The 14,154-nt window shown below is 41.1% G+C and overlaps 1 protein-coding gene across 3 annotated transcripts in view; it reads right to left on the bottom strand.

Moving 5' to 3' along the window:
• The window catches only part of FAM114A1 (family with sequence similarity 114 member A1), a 72,168-nt gene that overhangs the window by 6,652 nt on the left and 51,362 nt on the right, over positions 1 to 14,154 (bottom strand). For 2 of the 3 annotated variants that reach the window (XM_048848589.2, XM_048848587.2), the window contains 4 exons: positions 8,830 to 8,915; positions 7,140 to 7,301; positions 3,208 to 3,347; positions 1,835 to 1,907 (listed from right to left, as the gene is read on the bottom strand). In XM_048848589.2, coding sequence (XP_048704546.2) covers positions 1,835 to 1,907; positions 3,208 to 3,347; positions 7,140 to 7,301; positions 8,830 to 8,915 — 461 coding nt within the window. The remainder of the gene's footprint in view (positions 1 to 1,834; positions 1,908 to 3,207; positions 3,348 to 7,139; positions 7,302 to 8,829; positions 8,916 to 14,154) is intronic. The other variant, XM_048848588.2, reaches the window with a different exon arrangement.

Here is a 14,154-nt window from a genome sequence, read left to right on the forward strand (position 1 = left end):
AGGCCACAATTACACTATAATGACTATATGCCTGAATTATATAGCACTGCTGCTATTCTGATGCTAGAGCTCTTCCATTCTAAACCACTACTGCAAAGGCCTGTGGCATTCCCAGACAGTTACCTTTTGTCCAGAATCAATCCAGCTAGGTATGTGAGTTAGCCAAATATGTGGAAAATTGGGTTGGTGCTCAACTCCGTGCACATTTTTAATTATCATGTTAGATGCATGTAATTTGCATTCAGTACATCCTGAGATGGGAGCAGTGTAAAGATGTACTGTCCCTGTGAGGAGCTCAAGGAGGGACTGGACTCCCTGTGACACCATTTTTTGCTGAGCTCCCATCCATACAGCCTGTACAGTCCTGTTGGATGAGGCTTCCTGCTCTCCCTAGTGCTGGTGGTGAGCCAACATCATTTCTTTCCCTGCTGGCACAACGTTTGCTCCTGAAGGCACATATGGATGGGGCAGCAGTTCTGCTGCACCAAGCACAGGGCCTGAGGCTGTCCCCTGCGTGGAGCATACTGGGGGTGGGAGAGCTCCTTGCGCCCAACTTCTCATACCCTGCACAAATGCCAGTGATAATTTGGCCCTGAATTCTGTTTTCCTGTAACGTAAACCCCCCCTTCAATGCCTATGCACCAAGGGGCAGAAATAAAGTTGCTGTGCAATCCTTAGCTCTCAATATCCTGAGTTGGGTCTGGTTAATATTTCATGGCTAATTTTTTCTGTGTGCATACATTTGTATGCTAAAACATGCTTAGAAAATGCAGAAACAGGCAGATTCATCTGAAATAACTGGAAGCAATGTAAATTATTCAAAATAAAAGCAATCCAATAAATTATGTTAGTTTTTAAATAACTTAGAAAAAAATATCCAGTGATGCCCTGAAGTAGCAGGCAGGAGCCTCTTCTTAAAATTCCAACAGGCCTGGGGAAACTTTCGTGTCTTTGATAAGAATTCATGCTCCCTGAATAATCCCTGCCAAAGATGGCTTCACAAAACTATTTCTAAAGAGCAACTTTTTTCCCTTTGGACTGTGACAGATCACTTGGTTGTCAAGTAAGTTCACAAATATTTTGTGGTGGAGTTTATCACTTCTGCTCCCCTGACTCCCACAAAGGTCTTCACTCCTCCCCCATTTCCGGTCACACAAGCTATGTTACACTACCAATACCCTCTGTACATCTTTCAGGAACAAAGTATAAATGTTTCCAGCCAGAGCAGTATATAGAAGTATGTTTTCTAAGTAGGTTAACTTGCTATAGCAAGAGTGTGATTTTGTTTAAACAGAAAGACAAATTAATAGATTCTCTAGTCTTTCAATCTCCTCACTACAAACACCAGGGGATTTATCAGTCGCTATGGGGATAATTTATGATGTGAAACCCCTCTGTTAACATACTGCCCATGATAATGCTCCCAATGTTGTATGTGGGTGTTTTTAATTTTTTTTTAAATACAGATGCATATAAAAGAAGGAGCTGGGTAAGGGTCTGCTGCAGTTCTTGGTTGTGTGTGGGCCACTCAAGGGGAGTGGGCTGGGGGAATGGCAGAGGGATATCTAGCAGGTCCAGGAACTCTGTAGATCCAGTTGCTACAAAACCAGCCTACGGAGGCAGGGCATATCACAGGATCTAGCAACAGTGGTGGATCGGCTGAAAGGGTGCTCTGTGTTCTGGATCTGGCTGGGGTTGCAGAGGACTCCAGCCCACCCTATTTCTAGTCTTGCACATAAAGCCAGTTTTCACAGGGGATGAGAATCTCTCTTAAAGATATTATGTTTATAAAAATAAAAACAAACAATAAAAAGGAAATGCTCTCATATCTTACCCCGGTGGCAGTTAAAGAATCAGAAAACTTCTTAGATAAAGACAACACTTCATTGCACATGGCACTTGTTAAACTGGTTATAAAAAAGAAAAGAGACAAACATTAAAAATATACTCCTGCTTCATCTCAGAAGTCGAAGTTCTGCTGACAATCTTGTTTCTAATCAATTAAATTTTATCTTAAAATGTCCTGGGATTTGCTCAACCGGTAAGAAGAATCATGATGGAGGCTTTATGCTTTGGATTTGAAAAATCCAGCACTGGCTACAGCTGGAGACAGGATACCAGAGTAGATCAAACACTGGTCTCTTTTGATATGGCAGGGTTTTATTTTGTTTTTGTTTTTGGTAAAAACACTAGACTTTTAGTCTAATTATTGCTTTACTTAAGGTTATACAAAACTAATGACTAAAAATGCCACTGGAAATAAGTACTCCTGCCCCCAGCTAGAATGAATGTAATGAAGTTTTTTTTCTCTCCAAAGCAGTGGATTGTATTAATAGAAGAAGCATTGTCTAGTGGTTAAAGCACAGGGTTGTGAGTGAGGAGATCTGGATCTAGTCCCAGCTCTGTCACTGACTTGTTGCATAACTGTAACTCAGTTGGGGCTCAATCCTGCAAGGAGCAGAACATTCTGGCTCTAATCCAGCAGACAATTTAAGTAAGTACTGAATTTTAAACAAAAATGCCCCCACTGACTTTAATGGGATTAGTCACATGCTTAAAATTAAGTCTGTGCATAAGTACTTTGCTAGATCGGGACCAGAATGTTCATCACCTTGTTGGGGTCATGTGTTTAGGGGTTAATCCAAAGACCACTGAAGACAGTGGGAGTTTTTGTACTGTCTTCAGTGGGCTTTGGATTGGATCCTTAGGTCCCAGTTTTGAACCTGGGATTCCTGAAGTTAGGTGCCCACACCTGTGGGTTGGCAATGAGTTGGTGATGAATATGGCATAATTGCTTAGAAATAGATTTTTGTGCCCTTTGGGCAGAGTACAAATGATGAGACCCTATTGTGGGGTGCAGAAGCAAATTCTGTGCAAGTTGGTATGCTATCTGTGGTAGTGCTGGTGAAAAGTGCACCTAAAATGTGTGCGCACATTTCATCACTAATATAGCAACAAAAAGTCATCAGCTTGTGCATCCCTTGTGCTTTTTGTAAAAATGTATCTGATGTACATGTCAGCAAATCACAGGCAGCCTGTGATTTGATTGCTTTTGAAAACAGAGTGGCAGGAACTCTGAAGTCAGTCCTGTTTGTTGATCGATGGTATGTTATGGTGTCTGCAAAAGCTCTGGACTCAATAAAACTGCAAATGTTAAGCAAGCTCATACTGGTGACAAAAATAAGAAACAAAAAAAATTATATTCACTTTGTCATAACTTTTGCTTGGTCCTGGGCTGTCTTTTCCACTTCTTGCCCATGAAGAATTAACTCTGCTATTTTATGAAGCTGTTCGATACAACGAGCTGTTACCTCAGCAAGGCTTTCAATAGATAGCATGTAGACTTCCTTAAATAAAACAAAAAAACCAGTAATATAATTTCTATAGACTAAAAAAGAGGCTTTGTAAACTAGGGCAGAGTACAAACTGGGTGATATCAGTGCATGCAAAGGCAAGGAATATCAGCTGTTACTTATCCCTGAGGGAAAGGGGATCTCTACAGATGGCAATGTAAGGACCTCATGCTTGCTTATCTCTGAGAAGTGAAAAAGCAAAACTGCCATTCATTTCAATGGGAGCAGTATCCAGCCTCAGGAATTTCTATGGTGGAGTTTTTGGTTCTGGTCCTGATAGATGCTAAAATTGAGCCCTTAACGCTCATGGAATTTACACTGATTTCACAGGGAGTTGAGAGGATCATGCCACTCCCAAAGCACAATTCCATAGTGAAAATGAATTATACTCTGGATAAAAAATTCATTTTGCTAGCAACAAAGTGACTATACATAAAACTCTTTCTAATCTCAACTCTCAGTGGTTTGGCAGTACAGTGGAGTCGCATCTTACGCGGGGGTTAGTTTCTAAAGTCAGCGCGTAAGGCTAAAATCGCGTATAGTCAAAATTACCCTTGAAAATTTCCCATAAAGTACAGTATACTGTACATGGTTTTGTGTATACAACCCTGTACAGTAATACGTATAAATGTACCATGTGTACAGTATATAATAAAGAGTACATATGCAAAATATAATTTTAGAGTACTGTATTTTTAATTACAGGGAGGTAATTACGGGGGGTCGTCAGGGCTTGATGTCGATCCAGGAGACGGAGGCGACGGAGAGCTTGGGTGACGGAGAGCGAGTCGTAGATGAAGTGGTTGGCTCTGGTTCAGCTCAAGAAGTTGATTGCGTAGGCTCATCTGCTGCTGGTTGTTTTTCCTTCAAAAACACAGTAATCGGCAACTGTCGCTGTTGTCTCTTGAGCTGCTCAAATGTTTCTTGATACGGTCTCAAATCATCCATAATACTATGTGTGATTTTAAGGCTTCATTCCATAGAGGGATCGTAAACAGAAATTAAATCATTCAAGTGTTTCGCTGCTTGGAACACTTCAGGAAATTGGGCTTATCTTTCTGATTTCGAAGTGTAAGTGCGGTTAGGCATTTTTTCCCAGAAGAGCCCAGTCTCGCCAGCATTAAAAACTGATTCCGGAAGACAGCCCTTTTCTTCTGTGATTTCCTTTAATTGTTCGAGGTAGGCTTTTGCTGCCTCTTCATTGGCAGATGCAGCTTCACCAGTAGTCTGCACGTTTTTGAGGTTGAAGTGGTTCCTAAAACTGTTAAGCCAACCTTGGCTGGCTTTGAATTCCTTTTCACCAGAAGGCTGTCCCTCTTTGGTAGGAGGTTTGAACAGCGCGTAGAGGCTAAGAGCCTTTTCTTGCAATGTGTTGCCATTGGTAGGCACAAGTTTACGGTTCATGTCTTCCAGCCATAAGTTTAATGCCTTTTCAGTTTTCACTAAAGTCTTATCATGCACCTGGCTCGTCACCTTAGCAGCTATTGGAACACTTGCCGCCATGGCTTGACGAATTTCTCTGTCTCGAATCTTGATGGCATGGATGCTAGATTTGTTGCGGCCATACTTATGCACCACGTCGGAGACTGACATACCGCCTCTCAATAAGTCCAGCACAGCCAGTTTTTCCTTCAGCGTTGGAACAGATCGCTGTTTCTTCAGTTGAGCACCAGATGAAATAGTTGGCTTGCGTTTAGGGGCCATGTTGTACGAAAAATACGTACAGTACCTTTAAACACTAGAATCACACTCAGCGTGGCAAGATGCTCACACTGTGAGAGGCACGCGGGAACTGAGACCGTCTGAGGGAACAGCAGATTCACGTCTCCCATCTCATGCTCACTCCGGGGCATATGCTCATTGAGTGGAATGGTGGGCGGAATTGCCCGCACTACTTACCGGTATCTTGTTATTTTTCTTTTTTTTTGCCGAGCGCATATAGTTGAATTTACGTAAGTTAAATGCACGTATGATGCGACTCACCTGTATCTGAAAATCTGCAATAACATAATCTATAATATACATAGTACAACTCAGTTTCCTACATTTTAAAGTGTTTGATTTTTTTTAAAGGGTACATAATGGATTTTTTTTATTGGAGATCATTAAAAACAATACAATTTAACACTGTCGTAACTTAAATTAAGAAATTCAACCACAGTTAACAGGTTTCAGAGTAAAAAGAAAAGGAGTACTAGCAGCCATGTTAGTCTGTATCTGCAAAAAAACCAGGAATACTTGTGGCACCTTAGAGACTAACAAATTTATTAGAGCATAACCTTTCGTGGGCTACAGCCCACTTCATCGGATGCATTGAATGGAACATATAGTAAGAAGATATATATATATACATACAGAGAAGGTGGAATTTGCCATACAACTCTAAGAGGCCAATTAATTAAGATGAGCTATTATCAGCAGGAGAAAAAAAACTTTTGTAGTGATAATCAAGATGGCTCATTTAGACAGGTGACAAGAAGGTGTGAGGATACTTAACATGTGGAAATAGATTCAATATGTGTAATGACCCAGCCACTCCCAGTCTCTATTCAAACCCAAGTTAATGGTATCTACTTTGCACATTAATTCAAGCTCAGCAGTTTCTCATTGGAGTCTGTTTTTGAAGCTTTTCTTTTGCAGAATTGCCACCCTTAAGTCTTTTACTGAGTAGCCAGAGAGGTTGAAGTGTTCTCCTACTGGTTTTTGAATGTTATGATTTCTGATGTCAGATTTGTGCCCATTTAGTCTTTTGCATAGAGACTGTGCGGTTTGGCCAATGTACATGGCAGAGGGGCTTTGCTAGCACATGATGGCATATATCACATTGGTTGATGTGCAGGTGCACGAGTGGAGTGGCTAATGTGATTAGGTCCTGTGATGGTGTCACTTGAATAAATATGTGGACAGAGTTGGCATCAGGCTTTATTGCAAGGATAGGTTCCTGGGTTAGTGTTTTTGTTGTGTGGTTGCTGGAGAGTATTTGCTTCAGGTTGGGGGGCTGTCTCTAAGCGAGGACTGGTCTGTCTCCCAAGATCTGTGGGAGCGAGAGATCATTTTTCACGATAGGTTGCAGATCTTGGAGAGGTTTTAGTTGGGGGCTGAAGGTGACAGCTAGTGGCGTTCTGTTATTTTCTTTGTTGGGCCTCTCCTGTAGTAGGTGACTTCTGTGTACTCTTCTATATCCACAGAAGGCAACAGCACCACTGGGTATATTTAGCATTAAGAAAGACCTTTCATAAAAAAAATCATAACCTTTTGGTTTGACTAGTTAATAATATTGCTACTTCGCACATCTGTTTATCCATAATTTTAAATATAAGTTGATCATATTTTTTTTCATTTATTGACACCTGAAGTAAGAGCCACTACCAAATTCTGAGACATTACTTTAAATATGGTACATTGCTACAGACAAAACACCATAGGATTTTCCCATCTCCCTGAATTTAATCTTTTGTGTAAAAGGTATATATGAGGCTTTTAATTTTTTTAAAGCTTAAAAAGTTACTATTGGCAGAGGGCCTGATCCTGTTGATTATTTACTCATAAGAATCATCTAATAGTAAAAAATACATATATAAGTAAGGTTTGCAGAATTGGGCTCATAGCTATTGATTACCATCTCTTTTAAGTTCCTTTATAAAACTAAATAACTTCTCCCCCTGGAGATATTAAAAACAACAGTACCACACATAAGGATGAAGCACCAATGCTGGTTGTTTAGAGAATCCAGCCAAAGAGATTATGATTTTGTTTATGAAATTTCTCCTTCTAGGACTATTTTACCTCCACAGTTTTATTTTTCTTTTCTTCTGTTTTATCACCACCATCTCCTCCTCCTTGTTCAGTCTTTTGTTCCTCCTGTTTGTTTTCCTCTGGCTTCTCTTCCAAGTCTAGTGATGTGGAGAAGTTGGTTTCTTCCAGCCAGTCATGAGCTTTTTTCCTAGCCTGCCAAACAAACCCCATAAAAAAAAACTCCTATTACTCAAGTGTGGAAGATCAAATAATGTTGCTGAAACACAAGTTAACAATACATTTTTCTTTACCTAGTTTTACTGTTCCACTCAAAATTCTTATTTACATCAGGCATGTACATAGGAGAAAATCTTTTTGTCCACTGAAGCATTGCTCACCTATGGCCATATACTGAACTATATTATACTGCCCTTAATCTGCATATAGAGCTATCATTAAGACTAAGGTTACCAAAAACTCAGTTTTATGCAGGATGTAACTAAGAAATAAAAGAAGAAGAAAACTAAGATCTGAGTGGAAAAGTGAAGCAGAATTTTTATAAAGAAAGAAAAAATAAGCAAATTCTTTGAATAAGCTAAAACAAGTCCAAGTTCAGAAAGGAAATTAGAAAGAAAGCAACTGAATTTTGAACTGCTTAGTACCAAGCCGATAAGTGGATCAAAGCAGAAACAGCATCAGTGATGTCTTTCCAGACAATTAATGTGGCATTTATCACTTTTTTTTAAAATGCCAATTCTAATTAGAAGTGATAACATTTTGTTTCAAGCTTAGAATGTTTGGAGTACTCCCCCAGAAAAATGAACATGACCAATGCTAAATTTAATTCTGATGCTGAACTGTGTCGCTGGCCAGTAAGGATACACCTACACCACAGTTTAAAAACTCAGGGCTGGCCCATACCAGCTGACTCGGGCTAAGGTGCTGTTTAACTGCAATGTAGATGTTTAGGTTTTGGCTGAAGCCCAGGTTCTAGGATCCTGTGAGGTGGGACGGTCTCAGAGCTCGGGGTGCAGCCTGAGCCTGAATGTCTACATTGCAATTAAACAGCCCCTTAGCCCAAGCCTACGCCAACTGTCATGGGCCAACCATGGGTTTTTAACTGTGGTGTAGATGTACCTAACGATACATCTACCCAGGCCATGGGAGCGAGCCTTCCAGCCTGGGTTGATGGGCTGAGGCTAGTGGTACTTGTGCTAGTGCTCTCAAAACAGTGGGGTAGCCAGTGCTGGGGATGAAGTTGCATCCCAGGCTGGAGTTCAGGCACTGAAGCCTTTGGAGGGGGTTGGGCTTCAGAGCCAAAGCTGCAACTTCAATGCGCTCTCTACACAGCTATTTTGACAGTGATAACACGAGCCCCACTACCCTGAGTCTGTAGACCTGCTGCAGTCTGTGTAGACGGACCATAATACACCAAACCAAACCCTCATGTAAAGATCCCTATTCTATCTACTAAAGCTTTCCCCACTTTGAGATTTCTTTGTGCGGCCCATCATTCTGGCTTGTCAGTGAGAGAGTAGCTAGCTAGTCTGGCCCCCTGGTTCTGGTCTGACCCACCTAATCTCTTCTACCACAGCTCTCTCTATTTAACATCTCTGTGCCATCCACCATTTGCGCTCTGATCTGCCACCCTAGATACTGCTCTACATCAAATTTCAGAGCAGTGCCCACTAGCTCTTCTTTATACTACGGAGTGGAGGCAGGTTCTGTAACTTGCACCAACCTTATTAAGTTTGTCAGGAGTGGCAGCAACGTGCAATTCAAACAGAAGCTCAGTAAGCATGCTAACAAACTCTTCTTCCATGTCTGCTGCAAAAGGAAATAAGATTATTTCTGAGAGTGTTGTTTTTGTTGTAGCATCCAAAAATCAAATCAAAGATCATATCCCAACATATTTCTAGCACTAGAGAACCAGCATTGGTTAGTCTAACAAAATGTGCATGTCTCCACTCTTTGTTCCATCAAAAGAAAACAGGGAGACAGCAGAGGCAAGAACTAGATGTATATTTTTAAGAACAGGTGAGACAATCACCTGTAAGGGATGGTCTAGGTATATTTGGTTCTGCCTCAGCATAGAAGGATGGACTAGATGACCTCTTGAAGTCCCTTCCAGCCCTTCATTTCTATGATTCTGTATAAGTCACAGGTCGTGGCTTACCTCCCCAGAATTGCAGTGGGTCAGCAGAATCACCAGGGAAGAACACATACAACCCCCAATAAATAAGCCCCTTTTCTCAAATGAGAATATATATACACAACAGAGCAGCATAACCAGAGAACATAAGGTAAAGGGTGTTTCCTGCTTATTCATAGGTTCCAAGGACAGACGTGATCACTGTGATCATCTAGTCTGACCTCCTGTATAACACAGACCACAAAACTTCCCCAAAATAATTCCTTTCACACTGTGGGGACTACAGCTAAAAAGGGTAATTTCCTTAACTCTGGTTAAGCAAAACTTTCATTTTTGTGGTTTAGTCTATGGCAGAGGTTCTCAAACTGTGGTCCGTGAGCTCCATTCAGGTGGTCCACGGATAGTTCCCTCTAAGGTGTGCGCCTGGGCGGCCGCACACAAAAGAATGAAGGGCCACCCACCTAATCAGTGGAGCTGCGCAGGTGTGGCTCCACTAATTAGGTTGCCTGGACCCTGGAGAAGATACACATGTAAGGTGAGGTGGTGGCCTTGGGGGGAAATAAGGGTAGGTGGGAGGGGGCAGTGGAGTGAGAAGAGGAGGTGGGGGGAATTTGGAATGTGCAGGACTGCAGTGGCCAGAGAAAGAGGTGACTTTCTCCAGCTCCAGGGCTGCGGCTGCCGGGGAGAATTGGCCCTCCTTCCCAGGTTGAGCTCTGTGGCTTCTGTGGCGGGGGAGAGAGGGACAGACCCCCCTCCTTCTCAGTCCCACCTCAAGGACTGCTGCAGTGGGGGAGAGAGAAAGAGACCCCTCCTTACCAGCCCCAGCTTGGGGGCTGCCACGGTGGAAGAGAGAGGACACATCCATTGCATTAGAAAGGTAACTGATATTAAAATTTGAGTTGTGTGCTTTTATTTGTAAAACAAAAAAAAGTTAATTATTTTTAAGGTTTTTTTTAATATAGCTCTTTTATCCAAAGTGCTTTACAATAGTTAGCTAACGGTACAAACAACATTTGGAAAGATTATTAAGTGGTCCGCTGAGACCCTCGGCAATTTCAAGTGGTCCATGAAAAAAAGTTTGAGAACCACTGGTCTAAGGGGCAGGACTTTCTCTCACTGTAGAATGTTTGTGAGTAAACCACAGATTCTCTGTGCTTGAACTCCATCTTGGTCATATAGATTCCTTTTGTTTGCCTGTGACAGCTCAAACTACAATCATTGTTTCCCCAGGGCCTATTGTGTTCTTTCTGTGGGGCTTCCCAAGATGCATATATTTTACTATCTTTTAGTTTATCTTTGGCTTCACAGATAATGTTTTCCATTATGACAATTTCTGCCAAGCAATTCTACCATTTTATCTATGTAATCTCCTAAAAGTATCTTAGTTTGGTTGGTTGGATCTACCATGTGTCGGAATCCACATTAGCACCCTTCTGGGGAAATATGACTAAACAGCTTTCTAGCCCTGATCATGCTACGGATAAGCACATCAAGATTTGTTTTGTCTCCATTTTTATCTATTCATTTATTAGCTAGGGATACATTTTCCATCCTTACCTCCTCAAAATAGGGTTTAATGGGACTAAGACATTGCTATGCTAACCCTCTGCACAGGGTGATTCCAACCCCACTCCATTTCAAAAGTACCGTACCATACTCTGCAATTAGTTTAACTGATTTTGATAGGATGATTTACAAAATAAGGTACTACTCAGCATGAGTAAAGCTGGCAGAACTTGACATTATAATCTGTTTGAGGCAGGAACCCATCTCCTTACATGTAAAGAACCACACACAACTCAGTGCCATATAAGTAAATATGAATAATTGATAACACCAACTCTTTAACTGACCTGGCCTAGACACTGAACTGTCCTGTCTCGCTTAGAGGTGATCCCACCAGGTCAACAATGAGACTAGTTTAGGCTCAAACAAAATGTATATGCAAAAAAAAAAAAAAAGGAAGAGCCACAAAAATTCCCCAATGGTAAACAGCAGAGTAAAAGAGGCTGTTAGAGGTGAAAAAGCATCCTTAAAAAATTGGAAGTCAAATCTTAGTGAGGAAAATAGAAAGGAGCACAAACTCTGGCAAGTCAAGTGTAAAAGTATAATTAGGCAGGACAAGACAGACTTTGAGGCGCCATTAGCTAAAGAGAGAAAAAAAAAACCAGCAACGTTGTTTTTAAGTACATCAGAAGCAGGAATCCTGCCAAACACTCAGTTGTGCCACCAAGCGAGTGAGTTGCTAAAAGAGCACTCAAGGAAGACAAGGCTGTCATGGAGATGCTAACTAAATTCTTTGCATCGATCTTCATGGCAGAGGATGTGGAGGAGATCCCCACATCTGAGCCATTCTTTTTAGGTGACAAATCTGAGGAACTGTCCAGGTTGAGGAGGTTTTGGAATAAACTGATAAATTTAACAGTAATAAATCACCAGAACAAGGTGGTATTCACCTAAGAATTTTTGAAGAGATTCAAATATGAAATTTCAGAATTACTTACTATGGTATGTAACCTATCGCTTAAATAAGCCTCTGTACCAGATGACTGGAGGATAGCTAACATAATGCTGATTTTATAAAAGACTCCAATGGTGACCTTGGCTTTTACAGGCCGGTAAACCTCCCTTCAGTATCTATCAAATTGGTTGAAACTATAGTAAAGAACAGAATTATCAGACACATAAAAACAGTATCTTGTGGAGGAGTCAACACAGCTTTTGTAAAGGGAAATCACGTCTCACCAATCTATTACAATTCTTTGAGAGTGTCAACAAACATGTGGACAAGGGTGAGCCAAACAATACAGTGACTTGGATTTTCACAAAGTCTTTGACCAGGTCCCTCACCAAAGGCTCTTAAGCACACTAAGCAGTCATGGAATAAGAAGGGGAAGATCCTCTTATGGATCAGTAATTTATTAAAAGCTAGAAAACAATGCATAGAAATAAATGGACAGTTTTCATAATGGAGAGAGGTAAATGGCAGGATCCCCCCTAAAGATCTGAACTGGGACCAGTGCTGCTCAACATGTTCATTAATGATCTGGAAAAGGGGTGAACAGGGAGGTGGGAAAATTTGTAGACAATGCAAAATTACTCAAAGTTAAGTCCAAAGCTGACTGCAAAGAATTACAAAGGGATTTTACAAAACTGGGTGACTGGGCAACAAAAAGGCAGATAAAATTCAATGTTGATAAATGCAAAGTAATGGACATACAAAATGATGGGGTCTAAATTACCTGTTACCACTCAAGAAAGAAATCTTGGAATCATCATGGATAATTCTCTGACACCATCCACTCAATGTGCAGCGGCAGTCAGAAAAGCTAGCAATGTTAAGAACCACTGGGAAAAGAATAAACAATGAAACAGAAATATCATAATGCCCTATATTAATCCATGGTATGCCCACACCTTGAATACGGTGTGCAGTTCTGGTTGCCCCATCTCATAAAAGATGAAATTAGAAATGGAAAAGATATGGGCAACAAAAATGATTAACGGTATGGAACCGTTTCCATAAGAGAAGAGATTACAAAGACTGGGAATGTTCAGCTTAGAAAAGAGATGAATAAAGAGAGGATATGACAGAGGTCAATACAACCATGAATGATGTGGAGAAAGTGAATAGGGAAGTCTTATTTACCCTTTCACAAAACACAAGAACTAGGGGTCACCTGAAGAAATTAACAGGCAGCAGGTTTAAAACAAACACAGGAAAGTACTTCTTCACAGCACACAGTCAATCTGTGGGACTCGTTGCCATGGGATGTTGTGAAGGCCAGAAGTGTAACTGGGTTCAAAAAAGAATTTGATAAGTTCATGGAGAATAGGTCCATCAGTCGCTACTAACCAAGATGGTCAGGGATGCAACCCTATGCTCCAGGCGTCCCTACACCTCCAACTGCCAGAAGCTGGGACTGAAAGACAGGAGATGAATCACTTGAAATTGCCCTGTTCTGACAATGGCCAGTGCCAGATGCTTCAGAGAGCATGACCAGAAAACAGGATGCTGGGCTGAAAGGATCGTTGGTCTGACCCAATATGGCTGATCTTTTGACAGTGTTGAGCAAGTTTTCTTGTATTCAGGGTTATTATTTCAATGTTCGCTTCATTTATTTTTAAAAGTCTATGTTGAACTGTGTCATTATTTGCAGCCTACTGAAACTATAGAAGCTGTTCACTGACACATTGTACAAGTACCAGAACTTCTGATAACTTGTGGAATATAAAATTTGATACCCAGTTCAGTTACCTTGTCCCTTAATGTCAGGTGGTGACATGTGAAGTCACTGATATTAACGTAGCCTTAAGAATTAAGTACAGTCACTTTTTCAGGTATCCTCATCTTTCGTTGGGCACGAATATTAACACAGTTTGAAAGGAAACAGAAAACTACTTGAAAAACACATTTGGCCCTTTGGAAGCAAGAAGTGCCCTTTCCCCTTACGCCTGTGGATGCTGATTGTACCCGTCTGACTGATCCTAAAGATGGCATGGAAACAGGCTACACACCCAATCCCAAAATTGCCAAGAATGAGATTTATGCAAACGAGCTTTCCCAAAAGTGCCCTCCAGAGATCTTCCTATATCTTTCTCTTGTGCCGTCTCCACAGAGATAACTGCAGCTGAAAAGCTCTAGTAACATCCTTGGAGCAGCAGCAGAAGGTGAGAAATGGTCCAGGATGGATCCTCAAGGTTACAGCAAAGAAACAAACCCTCCAAACAGTTTATTTGAAGGTAAGGAAGTATTTTTCTTCCAGCTAAATCTCTTATCTTTTGTATACGTAGAGCACAGCCAAATGATACCGTAGCGCTATAAAATACTGTTGTCTACAAAATTACCTTGTCTACAATGGGAAAACACGGTGTCTTTAGCAAGACAGTTAGCCAACATGATGTCACTTAACA

The sequence above is a fragment of the Caretta caretta genome, chromosome 4 (genome assembly GCF_965140235.1).
Source record: "Caretta caretta isolate rCarCar2 chromosome 4, rCarCar1.hap1, whole genome shotgun sequence".
In the NCBI taxonomy this organism is placed as follows: domain Eukaryota; kingdom Metazoa; phylum Chordata; order Testudines; family Cheloniidae; genus Caretta; species Caretta caretta.